Here is a 13,008-nt window from a genome sequence, read left to right as displayed (position 1 = left end):
TCAAGAATTATAACATTCCAAAACCAGTCGGAGAACACTTCAATCTCTTTGGTCACTCGATTACAGACGTAAAAGTTGCAATTCTTCAACAAAAAAACTTCAAAAACAGACTCCAACAAGAGACTGCTGAATTGGAATTAATTTGCAACTGGATACAATTAACTTAGGCTTGAATAGAGACTGGGAGTCTATGGGTCATTACACAAAGTAAAACTATTTCCCCATGTTTATTTCCTCCACCCCCACCCCCAGACGTTCCTCAGACGTTCTTGTCAACTGCTAGAAATGGCCCACCTTGATTATCACTACAAAAGTTTCCCCCCACCTCCTGCCCCGCTCTCCGCTGGTAATAGCTCACCTTAAGTGAAAAGAAAAGGAGGACTTGTGGCACCTTAGAGACTAACAAATTTATTTGAGCATAAGCTTTCGTGAGCTACAGCTCACTTCATCGGATGCGTTAGCTCACGAAAGCTTATGCTCAAATAAATTGGTTAGTCTCTAAGGTGCCACAAGTCCTCCTTTTCTTTTTGTGAATACAGATTAACACGTCTGCTACTCTGAAACCTGTCACCTTAAATGATCACTCTGGTTACAGTGTGTATGGTAACACCCATTGTTTCATGTTCTCTATGTATATAAATCTGCCAACTGTATTTTCCACTGAATGCACCCGATGAAGTGAGCTGTAGCTCACGAAAGCTTGTGCTCTAAAAGAAAATAAGTAACTGTGCCTTGTTGACTACAGCTGAGGAACAACAGAGCAGGGACACTTAACAAGCCCAGTAGCTGAATAACTATCAGCACAATTCTATACAACAGATTGGGACTGTAGTTTGGTTTGTTATACACAGGATGGTCTTCACTTTGTCCATAGTAATTGTATGTACTTTTTATTGATTTATCTTTCCTTAGGGGCATTCCACGCCTTTGATAAAGATGGAGATGGTATCATTAAACTCAACGTCTTGGAGGTAAATAATTTTACTCAGGTATTTTTCTTGGGTTACGGTCAGGTTGATCAATTTTGTTCTTACTCTTTGTCACCCTTACGCTTAAGGGAGTCTTGTCAGAGTTAAGCTGACATTACTGTCTAAATGGTAAGATAAGAGACTCCATAACATCTGCTAGAGAGTTTGCTACTGCTATCAATTTTATTTGGAAGATGCTCAGATACACAGTGACGTATGGCAATATAAAACCATTCGATCGATAAGCTAAATTAGACAATCAGAATGCAACCCAAATCTCTTACAATTTGTCATTTAAAGTGCATCCAAGAACTTTAGAAATTTATGAAACAATTTAAAACTAAAAACACCATTTAAAATATTTTGGACAATAATCTCCTACTCCTACCCTAAGGTAGTGCCTCTTCCTAGTTCTCAAATAAGCCCTCACCTTTATGGCATATGTACTTTTAAAAAGTTCAGCTGACAGGCTCGGTGTTCCATAGTTTAATATGCGTCCGCTGTCTTAAATGACTTGGAGAGAAAATGGAAATATATCCAAGGAACAAGGAAGGGTGAGAAAGGTGGCTAAACCTGCAATGTTTATCACCTTACATCTCAGGTGAGGCTTATTGTACTAAGGTTACAAAGCTCTGATATATCTTTTTACAGTGTATACCCTGGAGTGGAGGCAAAATGAAAGGTTAGACCCTATCAAGGATTTAACTAGATACAGAAGAAAAAAATGTGGCAGAGAAACTTTGCCTATGACAGCTCTTCTTCATCTAAGTGTATGCATTTAAACAGCATTAAGTTTTATTTTATCCCGGGACAGTTAACTGTTAGCTTCACACCACCTTTATGTAGAGTAGGCCAAAAAAAGTTGTTACTCTAAGGACTTTTAAGAGCCTGCCTGAAAGCATGGTTTCAGTTTAAGCTTCTGGCTTGAAATACATAGACTCCCAATAATTACTGTCTCAGGTGGCGGCAGGGTGAATTTAGCCCTTCATCCTTTAATGGTATGTAAAGTGAGGTCCATGCGTTCTTACTCCATGCATGTCATTTGGGTAAGATTAAAAAATAAAAAAAATAGGGATCCACTGAGACTTTGCATTAAGAGAGGTGTTTGAGCAAGTAGCATGGGACAAAATTCAGACCATTGCCACTGCCCACAATGCTGCATAACATAGTTAGCGTTCCTATTGGGTACCGGGAAGCAGGAGGGCACAAGCCTGCCCATTGCTAAAAGACCCTCCCCCTGCCTTAGGGGAGGATCCACAAGGTCTAGGAACTCAAATAATTATGGGGGACAACCAAAAATTTAACTGGGCAGGTGTGAAGGTCAAAGGGTCAAACAAAGGGACCCGAAGGGGGACACCGAGCAGAGAACCCCGGACAGCGCCCACTGCTCCTTGAAGGTGTCAAGGGAGCCAGCAGACGCTGCCCAGAGGAACTCCGCCTGGATGCATGAACGGAGGGAGGACCGGAAATAGGCCCCACAGTCGGAAAGAACCTCCTTAGCCAACATCCTCTCCATGGTGATGTAGTGAGTGTTAGCAGGTGGCTATCCTCCAACTCCAGGAATGGCTGCATTTCAGTGGCTCTAGCTGTCTTCTATACCTTTTATGAATTATTTTGGGGTTGAAAGCTGCTACCTACCTATAACTATATCCCATTTACACTACTTCATTTTATAACCCTGTTTTTGATTTAAATTGTGAGGGGAAGGAGGTGGGGGATGCACTCTACTCTTGGTTTTGGAAGTCACTAGCATACTGTGTGCAACTGTAATCTCTCATTCCCAGTCTTGATATCACCATAGAACCATCTAAACTGCATTTGTCTTCCTCTCTTTTGGGTTCCTGGGGAGACAGATGGGCCTAGTGGGGATCAGAAACTGCTATGTGATGAGGGTCCAGCCAAATGGGCCAGATATAAGCATGATTCTCTATGGCATGGGCCTAAATCTAGTCCCACTATTATTTGGAATTCATGTATTTATGAGCCCTTCTAGAAGTGGTTGCTATCACAGGGCATGTTTAGGGGAAGGAGTCAGGCTCCAAAGAATGCTCTCCTCACCTCAAATTGGCATTTTTGGGAGGGGGGTGGCGGTGTGTGTGTGTGAGAGAGAACGGCAGGGGGAGTTACCAAATCCCTGTCCACACTGCTAGAAATTCAGCTGTTGTCAGGGAGCCAGAAAACCAGTTAACTCCTTTGCCTTCCCATCTGTGCATTTACATCACAAAATTCTTGTTGCAGTTCCATATAAGCAGCTGGTCTTGGGAACACCACATGGGGGAAAAGCAGCCAGTCCCAAAGGAACAGCAGACATGTGGATAAAAAGTGAAAGGATGGGGGCTACTTCAACTATGTGTAATGATGAACTATCTGAACATTATTATATGGCTGGCTAGTGGGGCAGAGTCAGGAGCAGGCCATACCCATGAAAGGGCAATTGCTGAGAGTGAATCTTGGTGTGGGGAGGAACTAGGCTATAATCACCACCAATCACGAGAGATATTCTGCAGACTGTGCCACAGTCATAATCATCAAAATTCTTATTTTAAAATGTGGGGGTATCTCTGAGCAGTTTCATGTTACAGTTCATAGAAACAAGACCTGGCAGTAACTGAAGAATCATCAGTTCTGAGTTTTGTTGTGTGAATGATGAGAATGGCAATGGTCTATTGTTCTCCAGTCACGTTGAAATCACTTCTGTTGCTACTTAACTTTCACTCTTCTTTCAGTGGCTGCAGCTCACCATGTATGCTTAAATCAACCTGGCCTCCCTTCCCTTGTGCATGAACACTGCCCACAACGCTCAGGATTTCTGTTGGAAGCAACCAGCCACGTTTACCTCAGAATATGAAGGACTTCCCAACACAGCTGCCTCCCCTGCTAGGAGCCACAGAGCAAAGAACAATGGTTACCCAAGGCAACTTGCACGTTCCAATGCTGAACTCGAAGAAGGCACAATATAAAAATAGGTGGCCATACCCTTTAGCAAAGTGACTGGACTCACTACCTAAAAACTAATATATTAATGCCTCCCTGGCATTTTAGTTTTGCAACAAAGGTTTAACTTAAAAATGCTGACCTTTGGTCATCAATGGCATGGTAAGGTTACCCTCAGTCACTCCCACACATAAGGCACATGCCTTTCCAATACTACACTGGCATATGGAAAATATTTTCCCTACCTCTCCATAGCTATAATTCCAAATCAACAGTTAGTCCTTATGCAGGACGACAGCTGTAGCTAAACTGTGACTCATAGGCACCACTGCCATCTTCTCACTCTTCAGTTCCTCTGTTCTAATTGTGGTTTCAATATTGCTAGGGCTGCTTCTTCACAAGAGTGTACTCAACCATAAATCACACTCATCCTGGTTTTTTCATGTGCTGAACCATCTAGTATTTTTCATATGTCTCAGTGGGCCAGTGTTGATGTTGTACAAGAACATAAGTAATGAAGACATTATGGATATGTCTACAATGCAATAGAATGTGAATAAATAAATGTGTTCTTAACCTGGACGATCTACAGGGGTTAAAACAGCAGTGAAGACACTGCAGTGTGGCTTTTAACTTGAGTTAGCAGCTCAAATTCAAGGCAGTGGGGCAGCCTGGGGCTGAACTCCAGCTGCTAACCTGTGTTAAAAGGTGCATTGCTGCGTCTTCACTGCTATTTTAACCCATGTAGATAATCCAGGTTACCACCACATTCTCCCTGCCCCCCCCCCTTTTTTTTTGGAAGTGTAGATGTACCTTGTGTGAAAACAAGACAATTAAATGAGGCACCAACAAAATATGGAGTTTAACTCCCCTCCATTTTCAATGGGAACTGAGTGACTAACTCCCTTAGTCTCTTCTGAAAATCTCACCTGTAAATACCTTGTGATTTATGACTAAGATGCCTTACGACTTTCTAGAACAGACACACCCTTCTACTCCACAAACAAGGGAGTACTTCCTGTTATTTTATACATTGCCCCATTGTGTACCATTGTATTATTTTAAACCCTTCCTCAACAGCCTGAGATAACGCTATCAGTGGAACTGAGTCCAGCAACTAATTGCAAGTTTGCCTAGCTCCCGTCTCACATGGAAACTGCACCCTTCAGCTTTTAAGCTTACAAAACTACACTTTAATTCAAGCAACTTCTGGTCTTTTACAGTCTCAACGTTGTTTTTACAAAAGTCAGTCTGTGAATGTAAGTTTTATCTGACATACTAGTATTAATCTAGAACTCTACAGTACCAACTGTTTGTTCCTCATACCGGCCTATAGCGTTAGCTTTGGATCTGTACTACAGTTTATAAAGCAGCCTTAGTCTTAGCACTGAGTTGTCAGATGAAAAGGAGCTTCCATGATTTGAAGCTCTTTTTAAAAGGGCAATTTGTCAATTACTTATCAACTTACTCTGTTGTCTTGAGGTGTGTCCCCCACCGCCCCCCATTTGCATTGGCTTGTGGGTTTAAGTTAAACAGAGAGAAAAAGCAAGCTTATCAGAAACCTCAAACTCCTTTCTCCAAAGAGATGAAAGGCCAAAAACATTAGGATTAGCTATGTGCATAGCCACTACTGGAATCAGCTAAGTGGGAGGCTTCTGTGATTGACAGTATGCCCAAGATGGAGATTTAAAAAGAGAAACTACTTCTTTGCAACCCTAAAACCCACTTTTACCGTTTGTTGATCTTGGAAGGTGACTCCAAGTCCATTTATAAACTAAGAGGTTCCTAGGCGTCTTCATTCAATGTGACTATTTTGGGAAAAAAAGAATTTGGTGCAGTTCAGATCTAAAAGAGTTCTAACTTATGCACTCTAATAAATACTTGTGCTTGTGGTTTGATTCGTTGTCTTTTTTGCAGGAATGAAGAGGCAAAATGAAAGACTGGAAAGTGCTTAATTATGCTGTACACAGGATGCCTTGAGGCTACTTATATGACAAAGGTGTTGGGTTTTTATATTGATTTCCCTCTGACTTAAAGGCATCTGTAAATTAACCCTTTAAAATCAACATATAAAGTCTCCAGAACACATAGATGGAGCAAATACAGAGAAAAACAAAGACATTAGGCTCTGTCATGATTACAGTGTCTGTTTATATGATGTGGTATCAGCATTCATGAACAAATCATGAACTCTTGGATACAGCAGAACAGAGCCACCAGAACATTTTAATAGAATTAGCCCAAAAATTTGGTGTGCATTCAACCATGGCAAAGGTTCGGGGGGGGGGGGGGGATGTTAAGCTTCTGATATTCTCAGACACTGAAAAATATTTTAAGTTATGAAAATACTGAGATGTGCCATGCAAGCAATTTACTCCCTTAGAATTACTCCTAAGAAGAAATTAGAGACTCTAAATAACTAGATATTAAGCCAGGCATGTTTCAGGCAGTCACACTCCTTATTGCGCCACATGCTGCCTTGATATAGCAGGAGTCTCAAAATAATAGTGCCACAATATGCAAGAGCAAAAAGATGTGCATGTTGGAGGAATGTATGTTTAGGGGCTTCTGGAGATCAGTCTGATTTTTATGGGCATGAATGATTTCTCCACATCATTTAGCCAATACACCTCTACCATGGCATTCAAAGACTGGTTTGTTTGGGTCTTTTTGATGCAGTTTCCACGCAATGCAGTTAGTCTCATTTAAGTTTGTTTTTCATGCTTCTAAATGACAAATGATTGCTTCTCAGGGTCTGAATTTTACCATTCAGCACCACTGGAAAAAAATATGTAGGTGCCTATCTAGTTACAAACCTAACTTTAGGCACCCAGGTTTGAAAATGTTGGCCTTTATGTTCAAACTGCTGTAAGAACATTTACGAATCCTCACCATCCACATAAGGTACTTCAATATTAGAGAAAGGTTAAGTAACTTGCCTAAGGTGACATGGCAACTCTAGCAAGGCAGGCCAGAACACAAGGGTATCTGGATTCCAGTCCAGTGGTCAGTCCACAGCCTTTAATTCCCAATTGGAAGCACACATGAATGTTACACTTTCTGCTCATTCCATATAAGAGTTATCACAGTGGATAGATTAAATCATTCTAAATTATCCAGTGAAGGAATTAAATTCCACTCAGAATGAAGAATTAAGCTGACAGACAGAACATCTTAGTATAAAGAAATTTTATTTTTTCTTTTGGTTTTGCTTATAAAGTTCCATTAATATGTTCACAGCTTTGCACCAAAATGAAAGAGGAAAGGCCAAGTCATTCTGTGCACATGATCCACACAGCTTTACTTATGAAATACTTAAAAGCCACATTGGTTTATCCCACTTTCATTCTTCCAAAGATTAGGTTTAACATTTGTAACAAAATGAAGTTGGAGAAGCTGGCAGGCACATATTAAAAAAAACCACTTTACCTACACAGTTTGCTCTTTATTTTTACTAATAAATATTTTACAAACAATAACAAACAATTTCAATAATCTTTCTTGCATATTCTACAATTTGGGACTATCTAGAGAATCTCCAAGTAATAGTACCATACGTACCTGAAAACATCTTAAATTTCATCTTGTATTTGTGTTTAGTTACAAAAGGGAAGTCATCCTGTCATGACCACATATTTATCCACAGGAATCCAGTGTTTGCTAGAACTTGATTTGCATTTATGTTTCGTTGTTGTTCTTTGTTTATTTTGATCCAGTAGTGTTGCAGTGTGAAGGTCTGCAAATATGCACAGAAAACCTTGCAGCCAAACTTGTGATGTTTAACAACAGGCTTTGACAAAGAATTCCATTTATCATCTTATATTTTGACCATGCATTTTTGAAGTCTGCATTCTAAACGCTTGTCACAAGAAGGCAAACAGAAGCTGGGGTATTTAATGCATTTTTCTATCGATGAATTGAAAAGATTTTCTTTTGCCATGGGCGGAAAAATCCCCCATTACCTCCAAAATGGCCCTTGCTGACCACAGCTCAGTAATTAAGGCGTCTTGGGGGGTGGGGGTGAGAAACACTAAACTCAACTAGCTACCATTTCTTCCATTAAAGCCCTGCGATTGGGAGGGGAAAAGATGACTGAAAAGCAATAACATTGATAATCTACCAACCAACTCAACTGCTGTTTTCTGAGAACAAAAGAAGTTGTAATCTGGGATATAGCTAGAACATGATAACAACACTTTTTAGAGCTACTCCATTTATTCCCTCCTTCTTGTGATTGGAGGTGGAATAGGCAAACGTGGAATTCCCAGATTCGTCTTTTTTTTATTTTATTTTTTTTAAAAAGAGATATACAATGGAAAGGTTTCCTGAAAGATTATCTTCTGTGATACATAAGATATTTCCGATGTTACCACAACACGATCGTGTTCTGAGCACTTACACCCACTAAACATGGTCATGGCATAAGCAAAATATCAGTATTGTTGGGCGGGGGGCGGAGAGAAGGGGGGGTGTCGAGAGAAGGGAAATGGTGCTATGCACTCCAGCAAGACCATCATATTTTAGTTATACACCATACACAGTCCTTAGCCAATATATATGAAAAAATAAAAATAAAGCCCCACTTTCCTCTAGTTACTTTATTTTTTAACTCTTTCCTTTCAAGAAAAGCCAAATAAAAACAGTCTTGAACACTGCTTCAGATGCGTAGTATTGCTTTCCTAGAGAGATCTACTCTTTCAACAAATATTCCCCTTTCCCAAGACAATTTCTAGTCCTCCTTTAAGTGGAGGGATGCCAGATGTCAGACTCCTGTGTGGGTTGGGGGGGAGGGGAAGGGGGACCAAATTTGCCTAATAAACCCAGATTTTACATTTAAAGCCCTAATGAAAAATTAATTTACCAACTACTGTCCCTGCAATTTTCTTAGTGCCTGGAAGAACGAAGTGGTCATTACATTCAATCCGCCCAGATTTCCAGTTGAACAGGTAGGAAAGTAGATAATACAGATGGACCCAAAACTGAATCCCATATCCAAATACCCCTCAACTTTGGGAAAGTTCAGATCTTCATGATAGCTTTGTGGCTTAGGGCTCTCTCATGGAAATTTGCTGTGATGCAGCAAAATGGTGTAACCTTTTTCTCTGAACCCCAAAAGTAACTACAGACAATTTATGAATATGCTGCTAAAACTTTTTTAAAGCTCATCCACCTATATAATTTCCCCTGACCACCACTAATTCTAATATTTAAATCAACATCTGTTTCTTTGTAAGCTACCAAACATAGGCACCCAGATGGGAACCGCAGTTAGTTCTCTCTTTCTGGCATAATAGAAGGCTACATTTCATCAATTCCAACTACATTGGGAGGATAGTTTAAAAAAGTTAACCAAAGAAAAGATTTAAGATGTCTTGAAATGAACTAAAAAAAAAGTTGGAAAGCTTTGTTCACTCTCATCCAACTAAAATTAAAAAAAAACAACCCCCCACCCCCCCGCGCACACACCCTTATAAGTAGTCAGGAACACAAAGGAAAAGTGTGAGAACTGCATGCCTTGCAACACTTAATATAGTGAAAAGAACATTCACACATTCTTGTGAACAGTCATCGACAGTCTCCCAACATATTAAAGAAATTGGGAAAGAATGCAAAGTACCACATGGAAAAGTAACAAAATGCATGCGCACACCAGTCCTCAGAATGGTACAAACACTGCACTCCACAAGCCTGTCCTTAATACACATGGCTCTGTACCTTCACTTCAAATCACATTCTGCTACGAACATCCTAAAAAATTCAGTTTCTTCCACACCTTTGCATGCCCCCTTCCTATTGTGTGAAAGTCAGTGATTTAGGAGGTGCTTTGTAAGCTTTCCACACCCTTGTGTTTTAAGATTTTCACCAATCTGAACTGCTTTCACTGTGAAAGGAGTTGCCAAAAAATCCCACCGCATGCACACAAAAATTACACTGCTCAGAGAGCTCCTTGAATTAGACTGGCACTTAAAGTACTCCATCCATAGGCCACAGCAAAAACATCAAGGCCCCCAGTGCAATTCTCTGCTTTTCTTTGGAGAAGTCTTTTCACAAAGGAAAAGCTTATCAATACATTAAGAACCTATTTCTTTACAAGTCTTTGAACCATGAGGACTCCTACAGCTCAGGAAATAAGGTGAGCACTTTATTCCATTGCTAAAGTTAAAGAGACAAGAAAAATATTGATTTTGTGTAACTACAGAGATTTTTCACCCCTCTGTCAGACAACATAAAAGGATGATCTTCAGAGATTCAATAAAGTGAAGTCTTTGATTTAGTAGCAGGACAGAGTATGTGGCGGGCTTTCCTCAATCACTTTGGTGGACAAAAAAGGTTTCTCCGTCACCAAAAAGCAAGGCTATAACATTACATTAATCTGCATTAGGAATATTTAAGCCTTGACCTCAGTAACTGAAGAGACACCAGATGAAACTCTGAGCATATTCAACCTCTTTGAATATGCTCAGGTTCTGGACTTGCCTATGAAAAAAGCAGTTTCTGCCACTAGGTTTCTTTTTGCCTTCTTTGCACATCTAGTGAGAACTCTTACTTTCCTGTAATGAGCTGGTATTATTAAAAGGGAGGGAAGATCACCCTTTGCTACCTTCCACTTAGTCTCATGACCTAGAAGGTGTTGGGGCGGGAGGGGGAGGAGGGGGAAGAGGGGGCAGGGAGAGACCAATCCCACAAACAGCCTTTTCTCTTTTGCAGTTCCTGCTGGACAAATGAGATTTCAGTCCTCCTCCGGAATAAGTAAGGAGCAAATCAGACCACTAGAAACAATAAGCATGGCCTTCCCTCTATGGCAGTTCATGGTATCTTAAAAGCATTCGTAGAATGAAGTCTTCTACAGATGATACGCACTTGGTACCCTCAGCTTCTGCTTGAGATCCTTGGACTCTAAAATCCTGCTCCACACCCAGCAGCTCTCTTTGTTGCACGCTTCCATGATAAACTCCAGTGATTGCAAAGCTGATGCAAATAAAGTCAGTTTACACTTGAAACAGAGCAACACCAAAATGGCGACGTTCAGACGTGTGGCGCCTGTGTGTCTGCACAGTAAACTGACTTTCCATGAAAAGACAGGATTGCAGTGCCAGTCAACAAAATTCTATGCAAGATCTCAACTAAAGTAAGTTATGAAATCTGCCAAAATAAACTACCAAAAATCAGGAATCCAGCTCTGGTGTTGTATCAAGACAGTAGTGGTTGTCAAAATGCAAAATACAAAGCTGGCATTATTCTCTGTACCGTCTTGCACTAAGGTCTCTAGTCTTTTAATTTGTTAGAGATCACGAAGTGGGTGTATGAAGGAAGAAGTCAGGCTGCTTTGCAGCTGGAACACCTCTCAAAAAAAGCATCTGCCCTCATCACAAATCTCCTTCGAGACTGTAGTGTGCAGGACAGTGAAATCCTGTGAAGTCACTGTGCATTTTACCGATCAGAGCAACCTTTACACAAAGGATATTCAAAACGTCAAATCATAAATTGCAGTTAACATTAAAAAAAGGAACCACTTCATTCTAGTTTCACATTAAAATACTATAAAGTTTTCTGAGGACAGCCAAAATTTGCAATGGAAATTCAGTGATAACTCTCTGTGGAACTTGCGTCCTTGTCGTTCGAAATATTTTATTAAAATTGGCTAAAAAATGAAAGTATGTGTGGGATTTGCATACAACATGAAACAGTTGAACACTACTCGCCTTGGTTAAATCCTTGCACATTTGAAGGTGAGTTAGTGAATGCTGGCACCTAGTTTTATCTCAGAGTATACCTCTGAATGCCCAATCTTAGATGCACAGAATGCACTTCTTCAAATGGGCAGACAAGAGGGGATGCTCAAAGTGTCTTCTGATGAATAAAAACTGGACAAAAAACTGGACACAGTTTGGTCTGAGTGTTAATGGGCCGCTCCCATTTCTACAGAGTTGCATGTCACATGCAGTCTCTGTAAAAGAGGGTTAGGCCCCACTCCCTTTTTCCACTGCAAGGAGGAAAAGAAGGAGGAAAGAGGACAGGGCAAGAGGAGAATGATGTATGGAATAGTTCTGATGTATAAAATTACTTCCCAATATGGGAGGTGAAAAGCTTCATGAGTCGATTCTGCTGTCATCCTTGGCATGTCTTTCAATGTGTCCTGCAGCATCCTGGAGGGAGAGGAACAGAGAACAAGTCATTAAAGAACTAGTGCAAAGGGTTCTAGAAGCCCCAGTGCACAGCATTCTGAACACATTAAGAAATCACTGGCTTGCAGAAGACATTAACACCCTACAATCCATATCAAGGTGCCTAGCAAGCAAGACATGAATATGTACAATATAAAGCATCCCATCTCCAACACAATTCAAATCAAGAAAAAAAAAAACAAAAAAAACCACAAGCCCCCATCCCAGAAAGGATGTATTTCTTCTAAGATCGCCAGAGTCAGTGCTTTAGGATACCATTTATAGCATTGAAGAGGTACAGCCTCATTTCTCAGTTTGAACAGAGTTTTCTTAAATGCGTGCAACACCCAATGCTATAGCTGGGATTCAATTTGCCACTGCAGGCCAGTTTCCCTGGATCTTCAGGAGTCTCTCGCTTATGAATGGCAGCTCATAAGAGCTCTCTCATGATAACAGCAGGTCTCAGAAACTGATCCTAAAGTCCTCCTCACCCCTCTTTTTTTTTTTTTTTTTTTTTTTTCCAATAAACCAAACAGGACCATTTGCAGCTATAATTTATTTTATAAACCAAGAAAGGGCAAGGGAAAAAGGAAAGGCAACTGCACTTTAAACATAGTTGTTGCTAATTGGCTTCAATCGCTTCCTCTGTTCACACTGGATCAAAAAACCCTGATCAAGAGAACTATGGTAGAACAGCATTATAAAATCCAGGGGGTGTTTATAGAAAACTTAACAAGTAAGGTTCTCAGATAATCTCTGTCCATACTATTTAGGGGGAAATTAATAGAATGCTGCGAGCAACTGCTAATTTAAACTTAATTGTAACTATCACAATTCTGACTACAGTCGCCAGCGGGAATGGAAGTGTCTAGTTATATACTGTAGGGATCAGCTTTGTCTTATTTATCACCTTCCCTGGGATTCTATACTGAGGGAGAAGG

General features: G+C 40.4%; 2 protein-coding genes across 3 annotated transcripts in view; one reads left to right on the top strand and one right to left on the bottom strand.

Annotated features, from left to right (window-relative positions):
- The window catches only part of CAPN3 (calpain 3), a 66,188-nt gene extending 60,186 nt beyond the window's left edge, over positions 1-6,002 (top strand). Inside the window, exons 22-23 of the mRNA XM_074955648.1 lie at positions 913-971; positions 3,695-6,002. Of these exons, the coding sequence (XP_074811749.1) occupies positions 913-971; positions 3,695-3,721 (86 nt within the window). The 3' untranslated portion in view covers positions 3,722-6,002. The remainder of the gene's footprint in view (positions 1-912; positions 972-3,694) is intronic.
- A 4,571-nt stretch (positions 6,003-10,573) lies between these two features.
- ZNF106 (zinc finger protein 106) overlaps positions 10,574-13,008 on the bottom strand; it is a 72,316-nt gene continuing 69,881 nt past the window's right edge. For both annotated transcript variants that reach the window (XM_074955644.1, XM_074955645.1), the window contains exon 22: positions 10,574-12,049. In XM_074955644.1, the coding sequence (XP_074811745.1) occupies positions 11,993-12,049 (57 nt within the window). In that variant the 3' untranslated portion in view covers positions 10,574-11,992. The remainder of the gene's footprint in view (positions 12,050-13,008) is intronic.

The sequence above is a fragment of the Natator depressus genome, chromosome 6 (assembly GCF_965152275.1).
Source record: "Natator depressus isolate rNatDep1 chromosome 6, rNatDep2.hap1, whole genome shotgun sequence".
In the NCBI taxonomy this organism is placed as follows: Eukaryota; Metazoa; Chordata; order Testudines; family Cheloniidae; genus Natator; species Natator depressus.
The sequence above is the reverse complement of the archived record's forward strand: the minus strand, read 5'-3'. Positions and strand labels throughout refer to the sequence as shown.